Below are 16,984 nucleotides of genomic sequence, written 5' to 3'. Positions count from 1 at the left end.
GCTTGGTACTCCACGCTAATAGCGTTTACATGTTGACATTGGTAAACTAAAGGTGAAAATGGTCGGAAGCATCCTCTGGTTTCGAATCCTAAAAAAGGCTAAGAGGCCGTCTGTTGTATGGTAATGAATAGAGATAAAGTTACAAAGTGCAGAATTGTACTGAAACAACTACTTTGAAATCATAAACATGGTTAACACAAAAACAAACTAATTGAATTCTCACTTTTCTTAGTACACATCCATAAAATAAAAGGTTTTTGATTCTTTTACTTTTTTAAAAACTTATAACAGAATACAGACGAAATAATTAAGTATTACTGGTTCAAACTCCAAGGTCCAACGTGTATTGGTGGCTTAAAATTTAATCTTAAATGCTAATTGCTAACAAAATACATTATAATTGTTTAACGAATACAAATGTATTTGTATTTTTTATATGTACATTGAATATAACGTGTATATAAAAAAATATCGTCTTAAAATTTAAATCTTAAAATAAAAACAAGAGTGACAAGTTCTTGTTCATGTCTTGTGTTATAAACTTATACAGTTTTCTTTTAATTTGGCCTGTAATTTTATTATCATTTGTTATATTATTTTTTATATTATTTATTACATGTAACAATAATAATGATTGTTGTAGTGTCTTATATTTTCTAATAATAAATAAATGTAATCGTCTATAATAAAATTAATAACATAATTGTTGATGTGCAAAAACTCAAGTCCAATACTGTAACCGAGTTAATCAGTTTTGTGTATAACTGAAACGTATTTGAATACGAAACTACTTACAAGATTGTAGAAAGTGAGCTTCGTGGTGGCCGTTTATTATTGCTATTAGTTTGGAAGCTATGGAATCTACTAAAAAACTTGTTATGGAAGAGTTAAAAACCTATTTCCCTGACTTACCAAGTGGGCCACTGGATACTTATAGAAAAAGAGCAACATTTAATTGGCGTTTTATGAAACTTGTTTATGATAATATGACTACAATTAAACTTAAAGTGGGTACCTTAACTATAAAATTAAGATATTTTTATACAATAAGTATTTGATAAAGTCCCAAAGTTTATCGATTAATTAAAAATAATTAACATTTAAAACTATATTTAAATTATATTCTAATGAAATTTGTCCAATTTTAAACTTTTAAGATAATTGCATCCTGTTATGACCAACCTACAACCTGTTATTACCAACTTGACATATGATTTTATTAAATGTTACTTTTTAGCATGATATGTGGAGTTTTATGGAGAATAATCCGTTATTTCAACGTTCTGATAAACAACTTTCCCTTGATGAAGAAAGAAATATAGCAGTAAAACAAATGTATGCTATATATAATGAGAATTTTTTACCTCCTGAACTGGTAAGTCACAATCATACGTATTACACAAAACAGCAAATATGTAAGTTATATATATTTTTTTAAAGTAATAATAATAATTTTACAGATTACAGAGGAACCAAAATCATTCCAAGCATGGTCGGAAGCTTTGTTTATGTTTAGCAGTTCGCTTGCTGTAAAAATTACTCTGACATTCCGTATGTTCTCAAATACAATTCTTGGCAGTGGAGGGCCTCATCTTTATAATATTGTGGAAGACATTGAAATGGGAAAGATTGGTGGTTGTTTTGCCCTAACTGAAGTATCCCACGGCTCCAATGTGAAGGGCATGAGAACAACTGCAACTTATTGCCCAGAAACAAAGCAATTTGTAATACATTCTGCTGATTTTGAAGCTGCTAAGTTTTGGGTGGGATCCTTGGGTGAGTTCTATGCAAAATATGATGTTGGTTTTTTAATAATAATAAATTAATATTCTTGATAGTACTTGCATTTAAAATAATATTGAGATGACAAAATATAAAATAAAAAACAATATTTATATACTTGGTTCTTCGGTTGGTAAAAGTTGATATTTAAACAAAATATAAACAAAGAAAATATCTTGATAAGCTTAGATCATGTTTGGAATTAATTTGTAAAAATACTTCAGTTCTCTGGAGACTTATATATAAAATCTTACAATAAAGTAATGTTGACTTAAACTTTATACTTTGAAATTATCTTGTTTATCTTGTGTACTTCGGAAAATGTTTTTTTAAGTAAAGGAATATTTCAAACAAGGTTTTGCAGATAAAATTTATCTTACATAGCATTGTGCTTAGTAGTACCTAAAAGCAAAAATGTTTTGTATTTCTAATATCCTTAATATTTAAATTTGTAGTAGGGCTTTATGTAGGCCACTCTGGGCATATTGGTATATTGGCTTATTACTGGCCAAGTTGGTGGTGCATTGGCGGTGCCAGAAATAGTTTATTTTTTTTGTTATTCCGATGTTCGGGGCGCACTCGGCGTCTTGGACAGCGGCGAACCCCACAAACCCCCCCCCCTCCACTGTTCCCGTGGGGGAAATGCGTAACGCATTTTTCCAGCTTTAAAAAAAAAGGTTTAAATTTATGAATTACAAAAAAAAAATCGTCACATAAAGTAATAAACACCAATTTCATGAGGTAAGTAAATAAAATGTTCAATTGGTATATACTTGGTATGTAGTTATAACAGTAATCATTATCATAACTTTTGATATATTTGCCATGTTGACCTCTGATACATTAATATGGTAATGCAATTCCATTGTTTTTGTCTATTTACATAATTACATATTATTTCACCGGGATATCTTTTACGGTAGACAACGTAGAATTTGTAAGAAATATTAAAATTTCGATTTTCAAATAATCTTTTTCTTTAACTATAATCTTATAAAGCTGGAGAAACATTAACAATGCCAATCTGATTTTTGTTTGTTGCGTTAGATGGTCCGTTTAATGAACACTTGGTGTGCACCGTTTATTATATCTCGGGGAAATTTCGAAAAATCTTAAAAGCAGTCATAAATTTATATGCCTAAAATAGCGGTGAGTATTGTTATAAACAAACATGTGAGCATTGTTATAAATTTCGGTCGAATTAATCGATGTTTACGCAATACAGACTAAACGATAACTTTGTATATTTGATAAGTAGGAAAAGTATTAATAGGCATCTAATGATATTATTTATGATAATCAAACAATTAATTCGTATGATTTTTTTAGTTTTGCCTAACACTTGAAACGTTCTTTTAAAACATACAAAGGTTATACGTCGTTGACCTGGCTCCATCGGGCGTTAATGATAAATATGACGCGCGCCGGTTTTAATAAAAACCTAAATAAGTCCACTTTACACATATTAACGCTTATTGGAAACGTTAATATTACTTAAACCTTTAACGACATCAAACACGCCATATTTTCGCGAATCAATAATGTAAATCATTCATCATGATCTCGGCCAATGATATCGCGTCAATTAAATTTTATTTATTTGTCTTCACTGCTTTTGTAATTTGAAAAGGCTATAGTTATGGTATCATGATTATGGCGTGATGACGCTAAGAGCATTTGTTTTTGGTCACGTTCATTTTATTACTTTTAAGTTTAATTATATGAATTCATCAATTAATTGGTGGTACCTTTTTTTTTTAATTATGACGATTCAAAATTGCTCATATGAGTCTACTTGAAAATTAATTTAATTCATTTGATTTGTTCTGTTGTTACTGACGGTTAATCTAGACTCGGAATATTTAATTAATGGCGTGGATCGAGTATATGGTGTAAATACTATGCAAGTCACTTGGCATACGTCGCTTGTCTTGGGAGTAATAGTAATAAAATTGCCAATTGCCAAAAAATCAAAATATAGTTTTAAATTATAGATATATATTTAATGTATGACAACTTGCTTAGACTAAAAATAATTCCGACGAATTCATGTCACGTCACGAACATGGACTGCCTGTCATGTTATCGTTGAAAATAAAATAATTGCAGGCAAATAAAAAAAAGGATTCTCACTATTGTATTTTTCAACAATCAAGTCGATAGCAGATTTGTCTTTGTTTTTTCACAAGAACACTGTTTTGTCTTTGTTCTTCATTACATTCACATCATTTAGTTATAAACATATTGTATGTAGTTATGCTATATATATATAGGCTATGTATATAGTTTGTTGGATGGAATTTTATTTTACCTCGTTTCATATCTTTTTAGTTTGATATAAATGGATATATATATTATATGAAATTATAGCAATTTAATTTTTATTTTTAATAAAGGAACACATAATAAGATAACGAAAATAAAACTTACGAATTCCTCGATTTAGTAACTTATTTTATATCATATGAACAAATAAGAATTGTTATCTTTGTACATTATCATCATCACCCTTTTCGCGTCCACCACTGGACATAGGTCTCTCCAATGGCAAGCCACTGAGCTCGATTTTCAGCTCTTAATCTCCAACCGCTGCCAGCCACCTTGCGTATATCGTCACTCCACCTAGCTGGAGGGCGTCCTACTAATCCTTTGGGCTATGTCGATAACCTTGGTTCTCTGTCTGATCACCACATTTGGGATTCGATCCTTCAGAGAAACTCCGAGAATAGCCCTCTCCATAGCTCGCTGAGCGATCTTAAAATGGTAGACCAAACGCACTGTCAGTGTCCATGTCTCGGCTCCGTAGGTCATAACCGGTAAAATGCACTCGTTGAAAACTTTTGTCTTCAAGCATTGCGGTATCCGTGACGAAAAGACTTGACCGAGTTTTCTATACGCTGCCCAGCCCAGCTGTACTCTTCTTCGTGCTTCCCCCTCGAAGTTGTTTCGACCCAACTCCAAATTTTGCCCAAGGTACACATACTCCTGAACAACTTCGAGAGGAAATCGGTTAAGAGCTATTGGTTCCGGACTGACGTGTTCGTTGAACATTATCTTGGTTTTCTCCAAGTTCATTCGGAGACCAATTCGTGCAGATGAATCAGCCAGGCTGCTCAGCATATATTTCATGTCCTGCACGTTTTCTGCCACGATGACGATATCGTCTGCAAATCTCAAGTGCGAAAGGTACTCGCCGTTTATGTTTATGCCCCGCCCTTCCCAGTGCAGCGTCTTGTAAAAATCTGTACATACAATTGTCAAATAAAAAATGAATATTGTATGAATATAATACATTATTTTACAGATGTCGTGAACGAAGGTTCTAGAGTGTTTTATAATGCTTGCATTAATTGTCTTCAATGACCAATACTATCATTCATCACTATTACCAATATTACATTATCAATTTTTATCACTTTAGTCAAATTTAAAACAGTCCCTCCCGACTCCCACCCGACGCAAAGCTGCCCATAATGCAGGCCGCATTTCCGCGCTGTATAGCAATGGACAACCTTTGTGCCAAGTGGGACCCGACTGTCGTATCCCCTCTCTCAAAGGCAAACTCTCAAGGTTTATAATTATAAACATTTAGGTCAAGTATTATAATAATGTAATTGAAGGTCACCAGGACTTTCTCATAATGACTGCAACAGATATACATGCAACAGGATTATATGTATTATATGTATGATGTGATAATAAGTTTTAAACAAATATATATATATATCTTTTAAATATATGTCTATGTACGTAAATTATTGTTTTAGATAAACAAATCGGACGTTTTTCAACAATCGGTCATTGAATTGTTTGTTATGTACATAATAAAATGATATCACACAAGTATCTATACATTAATAGGCAAGAACAAAACAGATAATGTAACATATTGCGCTTTGCTAACCGATTTTTTGTTTGGTAGTTATTGACGTCATTTCGTGTTATCTATAAAAACACATTTTGAAAAAGGAATAGAAAAAAACAAATTGAACAAGCCAAATTAATATACCTATACGTATTTATCTCAAATTTTCATTAATTATAATCAAATTTTGACCACAGCGATCATACGTTATCGTAAATAGTTTTGTGATTGTTTTTTATGTGTCTATATAATCTTCATTGCATTAAAAAATTAAATATACATATATATTAAATAGGCGATTTTATCGCTAAAGCAGCGATCAATCTTTGGGCAGAGGACTGATAGTAAAATAAATGGGATTATGTTTTTTTATTTATGTTTATTGTTTAGCGGTATTGAATATTGTTAAATCATTTTTTTCTTCAAGTCAATCACTATGTTTTTATTCAAATATTTTTTTACAAATACGTTATGATATCAATTTTGGCTACGGCGAACAATCGACCGAGATTCCTTACTCTCATATCGCGATTGGACGGCGATTTAGTGCGAGAGAGAAGCATGACTTGTATATTCTGCCCACCTTCAAATTCCGGGCGGCTACTGAGGTATCCCTAACAAAAATCTTTTGATTGGCCCAATTCGGAATTTAAATCCAGGACGTTAGAGGCAGTTATGTCCTTATTATTCAATCTCGTTCTCATTATGCAATTATTCTAAAGGTCAACAACAACAATTACTTTGAAACGCTTACGTAATTAATCTTATTTTCTAGGAAAATGCGCCACACATGCAATTGTCTACGCAATGCTAATATCGAAAGGGAAAAATCATGGCTTGCACGCATTCGTTGTCCCTATCAGAGATCCGAAGACCTTGAAGCCGTTTTCGGGAGTGACGGTAGGGGACATTGGAGAGAAAATTGGACTGAACGGTGTTGACAATGGGTAGGTAACCACAGTTTGAAAAATTGGTAACCGAAAGTTCAACATTGTGTTGCCAGGCCCTAATAACCAAAGTTTGTATATTGTAATATTCTAACAAAATATGGATAGGTCGGTTGGACAAACCCTGCCTCGGTTCAGCATCAGCATCTTTGTATTTTTATTTACTTAATATGTGGTAACATGCATATATCGGATGAAAGTCTAGTCCAGAAGAAAGTCCAGCCGCAAAAGAGAAGCATGTTGGAATAAGCGTCAAACCCCTGCTTTATTGGAGAGAAGCCCAGCGGTTTACATGCTATTATTTTACCTTTTACTTTATTTTATTCCGAGTAATATTAGAATATAACATTTGTTTCATTGCAGTTTTATTATGTTCAACAATTACCACATACCCAAAGAGTATGCGTTGGACAAGTTGGGGGGAGTTGATGACAATGGGGACTATAAAACGCCTTTCAGGGATCCCAGTAAGAGATTTGGTGCATCTTTGGGAATATTATCAGGTAATATGAGTGATTAATAATTTAATAGGAATTTTAAGTTTCAATGGCTGAAATGCTATAAAAAAAATATAGAAAATCTAAAATCAATATGAGTATGTATTAGTACATATATGTCTCACTGCTGGACAAAGACCTGGAAAAAATTTTAAGTTTCAAGAAGACGCTTAGAATTGTTGTTTCAATTAAAAAATTGGAAGAGTGAGAGAGTCCGCGTAATTACAAGCACAAATGACATAACATCTTAGTTCCCAAGGTTGGTGGTGCGTTGGGGTAAAGGAATGATTAGTATTTCTTACAGTGCCTATGCCTATGGACGATAGTGACCACTTATTAACAGGTGGCCCATTTGCCCGTCCTATGATATATAAGAAGCGACCTGGAAATAATTTTATAACAATTCTATACAACGATTTCGTCGATATCCACGTGGGAATCACACGCGTGCGAATTTCTTATGTAAATTGATTATATATTATTAATTCAGGTGGACGAGTGCATATAACATCGATTTCTACAAATTATCTCCAGAAAGCAATAGTAATAGCGATCCGATACTCTGCCGTGAGGAAACAGTTTGGTCCACAAGATGCCGCTGAAGAGACACCCGTCCTTGAATATCAACAACAGGTAAATATCTCTTTATCAGGTGAGTTCTCTGATTTTGGGGAAAATATGTAATCCCTAATCTACCACGCTATATTAAGGATTCGTTGATTTTTATTTAGAATACATTATAATTAAATTGGTGGAATAGAGTAGCTATTGAGTTTCTTACCGGCTCTTGTGGATAGAATCGGTCGTATATTTTATTTTAATCTCTTGTAATACTAACTGATGATTCAAAGGTTTGTACGAGAAGAACAAAGTATATTTTGGATACATGCCGAATTTGTCAATAAAAATAATTTTTACATGTCATGTCCGCAGCAAACCCGCCTGTTGCCGTACCTGGCGACGACGTTCGCGCTCCGCATATTCTGCACGTGGTTTAGCCAGCTGCATGTCAGCATCACCATCGACAGCTTCCTCGGTTAGATTTACATTTCACAATGAAATCCGTTTAAATAAAATGTCATTTTTGTCGTGATGCGCGTGCATGTGTTGTGCGTGAGTACACGCGCGCATGTGTACGCGCGTGCGTGTGTCGAGCGTGAGTACACGCGCGCGTGTGTACGTATATGGCCCGTGCGTGTGTGCGTCTTGTCGTTATATGTGTGGGTACCGCGCCCGGCGGCGCGCGGCGTGGAGCTGCACGCGCTGTCGGCGAGCGCCAAGCCGCTGTGCGCGTGGGCGGCGCGGGGCGTGTGTACTTGTGTGAGCGAGTGTGTGTGTGTGCAGGGCGCGCGGGCCCGGCGGCGCGCGGCGTGGAGCTGCACGCGCTGTCGGCGAGCGCCAAGCCGCTGTGCGCGTGGGCGGCGCGCGACGCCATCCAGGTTGCGCGGGAGGCGTGCGGGGGGCACGGGTATCTGCGAGGTGAGTAGCCCTTTGAATACTAAGTCACGTGACATAGAAACTTACTGTTGACTGTCACATTTCTTATTAAAGTATTTTTTTTGTCGCCAGCTTATTAATTATTTTAGAAGTAATCCTGTATATAATAATTATTAATGTGCATGTAAACCACAGCCGCAGGCTTAGGTGACTTGCGTAACGACAACGACGCAAACTGCACATACGAGGGTGAGAACAGTCTGCTCTTGCAGCAGAGTAGCAACTGGCTGCTGACCATGTGGCCGAGGAGACGAGAGATCAAAGATGAAGATACGCCCTTGGGCTCCTTGAAGTTCCTGGAAAATGCTGATGAGTATCTGAAGACGACTTGTCCGTGGGAGACTGTAGATGACCTCATCGATCCGTATAGTAAGTTGGCTCATTCTTCACACACGATCACGATCGGTCCTGGCCCTTGATCAGGAAAGAGTGAAATTGTCTTTAAGAGTTCTTTGGTCGACGCTTAAACGTCATATAAATTTGATTTCAGTTAATTTTATATAAATAATTATTAGCACATTTTATAAATTGAACAACGCTTATTTACCAACTGAAAACCCCCTACCCTTGCTACCTGGCACATCTTGTTCTACCCGGGAACGGTACACGCAATCAAAGATCCTAAAATATTTCATATTACGATATCTTAAGATAAAATATCTTTTTTTACAACAAAATCCCGGAAAACGAAATAAAGCGCTGGTAAATGTGTGCTCATGGTTTGGATGGAGAACTTATAAATGTTATATACTAATATTCTTGATAGTGTAAAAGTATAGTAAATAGTTGTTAGGCAGAAAGAATATGATTAAAGCATTTTGATTATTGTACTTAATATTTAGATTTTTAAATATGTAATATGCTAATTTAAATTTCTTTAAGATAGGTAGGACAATACATAATACAATAACTGGTTCAAATTTTTTTCAGACCTCACGCAAATGTACAGATGGCTGACCGCGTACGTCCTAAAGATGACGTACGAAAAAGTTTCTATGCTGAAAAGCGAAGGTAAAGACAATTTACAAGCAAAGAACGAGTCGCAATCATACAACGCGATTACATTGTCCGTCGTATATGGAGAGGTATGCCTTAAAATATATATATCTACATATTATGAACCCCAAATAAAACGGTAATTACCATAGACAATGCTTCGCTGTAATCGATGTTCACTATAGCACATATCAACGATCACTTAATTACAAATCTCAAAAGACTTTCCACCTAGTAGCTTCAAGCAATCTCATCACCATATTTTAAATAAGTATTTTACCCACTCATTACAAACAATGGCGCCAAAATCGCTAGACCATGCTGTGCAGCGAGCAACCTGATTCGGCAGCCTCGAGATTGAGGAAAATGTGGCTATCTCCAGTAAACGTCTTAGTAACGTTGGATCCGTTACAGAAGTAACACTCAAAATCGAAAATATAAATATTTTTTATTTAAATAGATTTTTACAAGTACTTATGAATCGTCAAGCGCCGCATCGGCTCGGAATGTGGATTCCGGGTAGCTAAAATTAGCTTCGAGTTATAGTTACGTGGTATTCTGCGAACTGATTTACTGTTCATTTAAGTCCTTTATGGATTCTTTGAAAATTGGATCTGGTTTGATATCGAGTATTGACAATCACTGTAATGGATTTTTATTTCAAGTGACGTAGTGTTTGGAAAAATTTGTGACTATTTATGTAGTGACGTTGATCTCGCATTCCAACACTCCATTTTTTATCTTCACTCTGTTTTTTAAATTTTATATCGTTCGTTGTATAGTTTTAAACATACAACAGACTTCGACAACATCACAAAATCAAATACAGTAATCTTCCACTTTTTGGTGTGTTAGTAATGTGGTGTGAAATCGTGATATGAAGCTAGGATACTCTGCAAGGTGAAGTCGAAAGCACACATGTTCCGTACAGCAATAATTCGTCTGCCGATTTTTGCACGGCCAAATTGTTACCATTAACGTGTACAGGCATAGTCATACTGAATCTACTAGATGTTAGATATTTTCTTTGTTTTTTTTTGGTCGAACGTCCACGTTGCCCACTGTATTTTCGGTTGGATCGGTTCAGTCTTTTTTGTAACGCCACGCCAATCTTAGCTCTCATTGAGAAAAGCTATTGAAGATTGTTTAAGTTCTGTCGAAATATCGTTTGATGAATTCATAAAGTATGTACCGTATAGCTTGTCTTGTCTGTGTTCCAGAACATGATTACTGTTATTATCTTCATCTTCAAATACACGCTTACGATCATATCCACCTTCACCATCAAACTTACGTTCCACATGATTTTCATATCACCGCTCTTGTTTCAATTCGTTTGGTATTGAAAACTTGACCTGGTGAAACGCTCTCGATTGTCGAAGGTAGAGACTTCACGACGAGGTTGGACGATGTTGGGCTGTTCTTTTTTTGTTTTTATTTGAGTCAAATAGTAGTGCCTGCCAGGTTTCTTAGGAGAAAGAGGAACTTGTCCATTGATCAGATTTTCAATTGTCGAAAATATTATACGCTGCAAGATGAGCTGGAATAAAGTCATATGTAATTGTCATTCGTTAACTCTAGGAGAGTTGAACTGTTTGGATCTTTGACAACCGTAACAGAACACAGAAGAAACTGTTTTACTAATTTCAACAGTATAGACCCAAAAGCACAGTACTCATACAATCGTCCGTGTTTAAGATCACGTCTGCTGTCTAAATCGAGTTTAGTTTCGATTGCAGCACTCGAATCTAGTTCGGTATCTTTATCGATGTCATTAATACACAATACATGTTTCTATGTACGTTTTATGATATGTGTTGTTAAACGCGAGAGAAGTAGCATTAAGGAGTGCAAGTGAATAGTCTAACTAGTTGTTTTGGATATGACCCAACACAACGAAACCACACTCGAATCCAATATGTTAAGTTATTTGGGTCGTGCTTCGGATATCAAGTGAAATAGTGGCAATTTCTTGCCGATGACGATATCCACAAACAGCTTGGTAAAGATAAACAACGCGGCTTGATCCGGTTTTGGTACTTGCTTCACCAAGCTGCCCGATGCGTCGATACTGATACATCCAAAGAGTTTTTCTTCAACTTGTTGTATATGTACTGTGTGTGTAGTCCAGTATATCGAATAGAATTTATCGAGAAAAATCCGTGAATGCATCTGTTAAACTCCAATCCGCACTTCATGCCCCACACAGAGACGAGAGCTAATTTTCCTTTAAGTAATATAATAATACAGCCGATTATTTCCGAATTTTGTGTACAATGAAACATATTGTGGAAATTATTGGATCAATAAAAAATCATAATATATCCCGCAATTCGGCGTGCCTTTTTGCATAGTCCTTCTCTAACTCTCTCTATTGTGCTCTGTTTTCTCCAACTCTAGTTGTTTTCCTTTTAATATGCATGCATCTTTGCATTTCTTTATAATGTGTAATGGTGATGATTTTTTGTCCTAGGTATACATAGTCGCTCACGTAAAGAAAACTGTTTCTATAAACTGTCATGACATCATGTTAATTTTATTTTAAATAAACCTAAATCCTTGTTATGAGCTTCTTGCTTCTTTTGTCACTTGTCGTTTGTTTGGTGTGCTACGCCACCGAGAATCTAAAGTGGAAACGTGTGACACTATCCCATCATCGGTTGATTTATTCTGACAATAGATGTCAATTTATGATTCACAATCCGAACCTTTAACCGATAAAAACGTCTCCCTGGATTTCTATTAATTTAAGTGGTTTTGAACGAGAAGGGACAAGACAATTTTATGCGAGTCCATAAAATATTGTAAAGCGTCCGCACGATACGCATCGATAACGAGAACCTCGTATTTACGTTCCCTTTATTCTACAGCAAGCTACTTCAGAGCAACCCATGCACTTCTTGATATATCTGACGCATCAGATTGACATTTAGAGGGTGTCTCCTAATCAGATGGCACGTTATTCATAATGTAGTGCAGAAATAAAATTACAATAATTTACAATAACCGGCGCGATTAAAACGGTTTGAAATGCGGTGAACGCGAAACGTGTAAACGTCACCGTGTTTTCTCAAAGACTGCCGTTGCAGACTCAACATTCGCAACTGGCATTTGCCTCACGGTGTTTAGCATCGATTCCACACAAATATCGACTTAACATTTTGATCCATTCCGTAAACTAGCAACACTAAAGAAACTAATTTTCTCTTATCGCTAATAGATGGCGTTGCTAACTCAGCGACATATATGTATGTTTTTGCGTGAAGCAAGCAACAAGCACATTGTTCAACCAATTCTTCTTTTAAATCAATCAATCAATCAACAGCCTTTCGTAATCCACTGCTGGACATAGGCCTGGACATAGGGTTAGTGTCCACATTTCGGCACCGTATGTGATGGCAGGTAAGACGCATTGGTTGAAGACCTTCAAACATTACGGTATAGACGACGTGAGGACTTGACGAAGATTGCCAAACGCTGCCCATCCTAAGCGAATTCTTCGATCGGCTTCCTTCTCGAAGTTGTTCCTACCGACTTGTATAACCTGTCCTAGGTAGGTATATTCCCTAACAACCTCGAGAGGTTTACCTTCGACGTATGTATATCGGTCCCGGCACGTCATGCCTATTGAACATGACCTTGGTTTTGTCCAAGTTCATACCGAGACCGACAAGCCGGGAAGACTCGCTTAGGCTACGCAGCATTTCGGTAAGTTGTTCCAGTGACTGCTATGATTACGATATCATCGGCAAATCGAAGGTGTGAGATGTACTCGCCGTTTACATTGACTCTATAACCAGTCCAATGCAGCGTCTTGAAAACGTCTTCCAACGCATTGGTGAACAGTTTCGGGGACATTACATCTCCCTGTCTCACCCCCCTACACAGTTGGGTCGCCTTCGTCTTACAGTCCTGGATGTGGACAGTCATTGTAGCGGCGTTGTACAGACATCTGAGTACCTCGATATATCTCCAATTCTTCTTTTGCCGTTCCGTTAATCGTCAGTCGTGTCATCAATATCACTATCGTATTTCGTCGATTCTAACATTTCAATATCTAAAAACTTCGTTCCTGTTTTGGAATAAGTAAAGGTAAAGATAGTCCTTCGATATCTTACTCTTCATTGCAACGGTTGTTGTTTGCCAAACATCGTTACTTCACGGCAAAAGATTCCCTTTATCGTCGATAAACCACAACTTTTTGATTAGCCACCGCTTTGAGGCATTAATGATTATCAGCTTAAAGCAAGTTGCTCAAAGTAAGTCGAAATGCTTTGAGAAAAGCAAACAATGCGACCCCAACACGACTGCTGTTATTAAAGGGATTCAAATACCGCGAACGATTACACAAATATGATGAAGTTGAAATTCAGAGGTGAAGGTTATGAAGGTATCCGAGGTATCGTTTGTTTTATCGCGGAAACTATACGGATAATTGAAGTTAACAATACCTTAGTAATCGAAATCAGTTGCGAAACGATTCAGAAAGTTCCGAGACGTTTACGAAATATATATTTCAACAAAGGTCAACAAGTGAAGGTCACCGGATCAAGATAGAAAAAGTAGTATGGAAAAAAATATAACCGTAGAAACAAAAAAAAAAACAAAATTAAAAACACACTAGTAAAGATCAAGAGATAGCAGAGTGATAGCAAATATACCGCGAGGCAAACAGGTAACGACGTTACAATCATTTTTATATTTATTGGTCCATAAAATAAAATGATAATCTAACAATATATGAACTGATTTCATTTTTCTCGATCCAGACACGACATGCGCTTAAAACTGTACAAAGTAATAGCATATAATACAAAATTAACCAATCGGTTCTTTTAACATTTTTCGCAATCAGGCTATAGAACTCTCGGTAAAAATATCACAAACGAAATGATTACTATTATAATGCGAACATGCGGTATAAATGCGAGTGGCTAAGTACATTAGTTTTACAGGTAGGAAGACGAAAGGTCAAAGACGGTTTCGCAAGCCACTATATTGATAAGGAATATAAAATTGCATGTGTTACAAGTTGTCAGACGAGTCAATAAGCACATGAATTAATTTGTTTATATAAAGATAATATCGTTTATTTTTCTTAGAATTTAAAGAGAACTTGCTCTGTATTATTATTTTTTACAAAACTTCATAAGACTAGAATACAGTGTAAAAATATCACACGAAATTGCCTCTATGCATCAAATACCTCATTCGGTTATAATGCTGTTCTAGAACTACATCCTGAATCACTTCTACAACACTGCGAAGAGTTTCGAAGACGCCCCATGTAGAGAGGTTTTACTACAAATGGTTTCATTGTACGGAGCATTTCTTCTAGAAAAACATTTGGCGACTCTGTACATTGTAAGTATTTTCAATACTTTTAGAATATTTACATTATTGCCCTCTAACAGTTATATGGTAAAAAATAGACAACACAATCTTGGTATTCTTTAACATTTTTTTTTTTAATTTTTCGTTAAGTTTAGAGAACCGGCCTCTAGTTTGAGTTGTTTTCTAAGATTGTAGTAAATTTTTGACAATCAATAAACCATTGTAACGCTTTTATTTTGACTGTGGACTTGGCTTTGGTTTTGTAACATAGGTATCAAATATATAATGTATGTTTTATCGCCATATATTATTTATTTATGTTATTAAAATTTTGGTTAATTAATAATTAAATGTATTCTAAAAGTCGTTTCGAAGCTTAATATAATATTTTATTCGAATACCTAATTTATATAGCACAAGCCAATAGCTTACCCTATCGTAAGTATAATATCAATGCGAGACCTAAGCCGCGGCACTCGTGCAAGCGAGATAGCTGCAACTGCGTGAGCTGGGGTAGTATAGGGCATAGGCTCTAAGGCATAGAGTACAGCATGTCCGCGCTCGCAGGGCGGGTACTTCACGGGGGGGCGCGGGGCGGCGCTGCGCGCGGGCGCGGTGCGCGTGTGCGGCGCGCTCGCCGCGCAGGCGCCCGCGCTCGCCGACACGCTGGCGCCGCCCGACTTCTGTCTCAACTCCGTGCTCGGGATGTCAGACGGGGAGGTGAGCATTATTTTAAGCACGCAGTGATCACGACTGCCATAAACAAACACAGCACATATCTTACAGACCAGAAGTGAAAATGACTTTTTAAAATGAATACACAAATAAGTATTTCATTTTAATATTAAAAATAAACCAACCACAAACAACAATATAATTAATTACTTTGCTAACAAAAACCAACAAAAACGACATATAGCCCTTGACAACGTAATTTATTATATGTTCGAAGCACCCCACTTCGCGCCAAAAAGTAATATTCATCTTCTGTGACGGGCGATGTCGCGCTTTTCTTTTTTTTTTTAAATATATTTTGGCACAAGAAATTGATACATTCGGTTGGAGATTGTTAAGAAGATATATATCGCAATAAATTAAGTAATTCAACAAAAAAATAAAACTCGAAAAATGGAACGTGGTTATAAGGATACGACTATGTATTAGAGCATGGGTCTGATTACGTAAGACAAAAATCAACAATTTAACATATAAAACTAAGATTATTCATGTAACTTAAAACTCGCAATATAAATTTCGCTTCATTTGAATCATAACAGAAGTGCATGTATATGTACAGGTGTACAAAAACATCCAGAACAAGGTGATGACGACGCCGGGGTCGATGACCCGTCCGTCGTGGTGGCGCGACGTCGTGTACTGGCGCGCGACCCTACCCAGCAAGCTGTAGCCGATGCTCGATGTTATTACTTATGTATTAATAGTATTATGTAAAATACTATCAGCGTACTCCCAACTATAACATCCAGTATTTAAGAGCTTATAACCTTTTTTTATTATACAGATGTTTTATACTCATAGCTTAACTTCGTTTATCGGTTTTTAAGTTAATGTTCATTTTGATACTATACAGAGTGGTGTAATTACCATTTTCTGCGTATATAAATGGTATAATTATGCACACAGTTTTTTTCTGCGACTGTTTTTATTTTTCATTTGAATGATTTTGTTGAACATATTTTAGGAACAAACATATTCTTATCGCTAACAAGTTTTACTGTTTTATTAAACAAACACAAAATCATATATTAAAAAAGTAATTTATTTAAGATTTATATTATTCATATAAATGCAATTATTAGAAATAATAACAAATGTAAAGGATATACTTATATTTATATTAGAAGACTTGACGCATAATGTTTTGAATGTAGAATATTTTATTATTTAAATTAAGAAAAAATATATACTATGTGATAGATTATTACATTTTATAGAAATTATATTGAATGGTTAATAATGATGGTGGTTTGTTATAGATAAAAAATTTAAATCAAATTATTTTTTAAGAAGGATTTTGAACGTTATGAATATTATAGAGAATATTT

General features: G+C 35.6%; 1 protein-coding gene across 1 annotated transcript; it reads left to right on the top strand.

Moving 5' to 3' along the window:
* Window positions 1-574: 574 nt before the first annotated feature.
* On the top strand, window positions 575-16,786 carry LOC126770178 (peroxisomal acyl-coenzyme A oxidase 3-like). Its single transcript, XM_050489417.1, has 13 exons — window positions 575-1,007; window positions 1,238-1,375; window positions 1,461-1,776; window positions 6,423-6,594; window positions 6,958-7,097; window positions 7,582-7,724; window positions 8,025-8,127; window positions 8,436-8,570; window positions 8,724-8,957; window positions 9,519-9,673; window positions 14,817-14,948; window positions 15,486-15,638; window positions 16,216-16,786. The coding sequence occupies exons 1-13, from the start codon at window positions 855-857 to the stop codon at window positions 16,324-16,326; spliced, it is 2,085 nt and encodes a 694-aa protein (XP_050345374.1). The 5' UTR covers window positions 575-854; the 3' UTR covers window positions 16,327-16,786.
* The last annotated feature ends 198 nt before the right edge of the window (window positions 16,787-16,984 follow it).

Source organism: Nymphalis io, chromosome 8 (assembly GCF_905147045.1).
Source record: "Nymphalis io chromosome 8, ilAglIoxx1.1, whole genome shotgun sequence".
Lineage (NCBI taxonomy): Eukaryota > Metazoa > Arthropoda > Insecta > Lepidoptera > Nymphalidae > Nymphalis > Nymphalis io.
The sequence above is the reverse complement of the archived record's forward strand: the minus strand, read 5'-3'. Positions and strand labels throughout refer to the sequence as shown.

What these genes read in the sequence shown, in the direction of transcription:
- LOC126770178 (XM_050489417.1), top strand. Translation starts at nt 855, where the DNA reads ATGGAATCTACTAAAAAACTTGTTATGGAAGAGTTAAAAACCTATTTC. An exon ending in TGACTACAATTAAACTTAAA is followed by an intron (nt 1,008 to 1,237) that starts GTGGGTACCTTA and finishes GTTACTTTTTAG; the next exon opens with CATGATATGTGGAGTTTTAT. An exon ending in TCGGGATGTCAGACGGGGAG is followed by an intron (nt 15,639 to 16,215) that starts GTGAGCATTATT and finishes GTATATGTACAG; the next exon opens with GTGTACAAAAACATCCAGAA.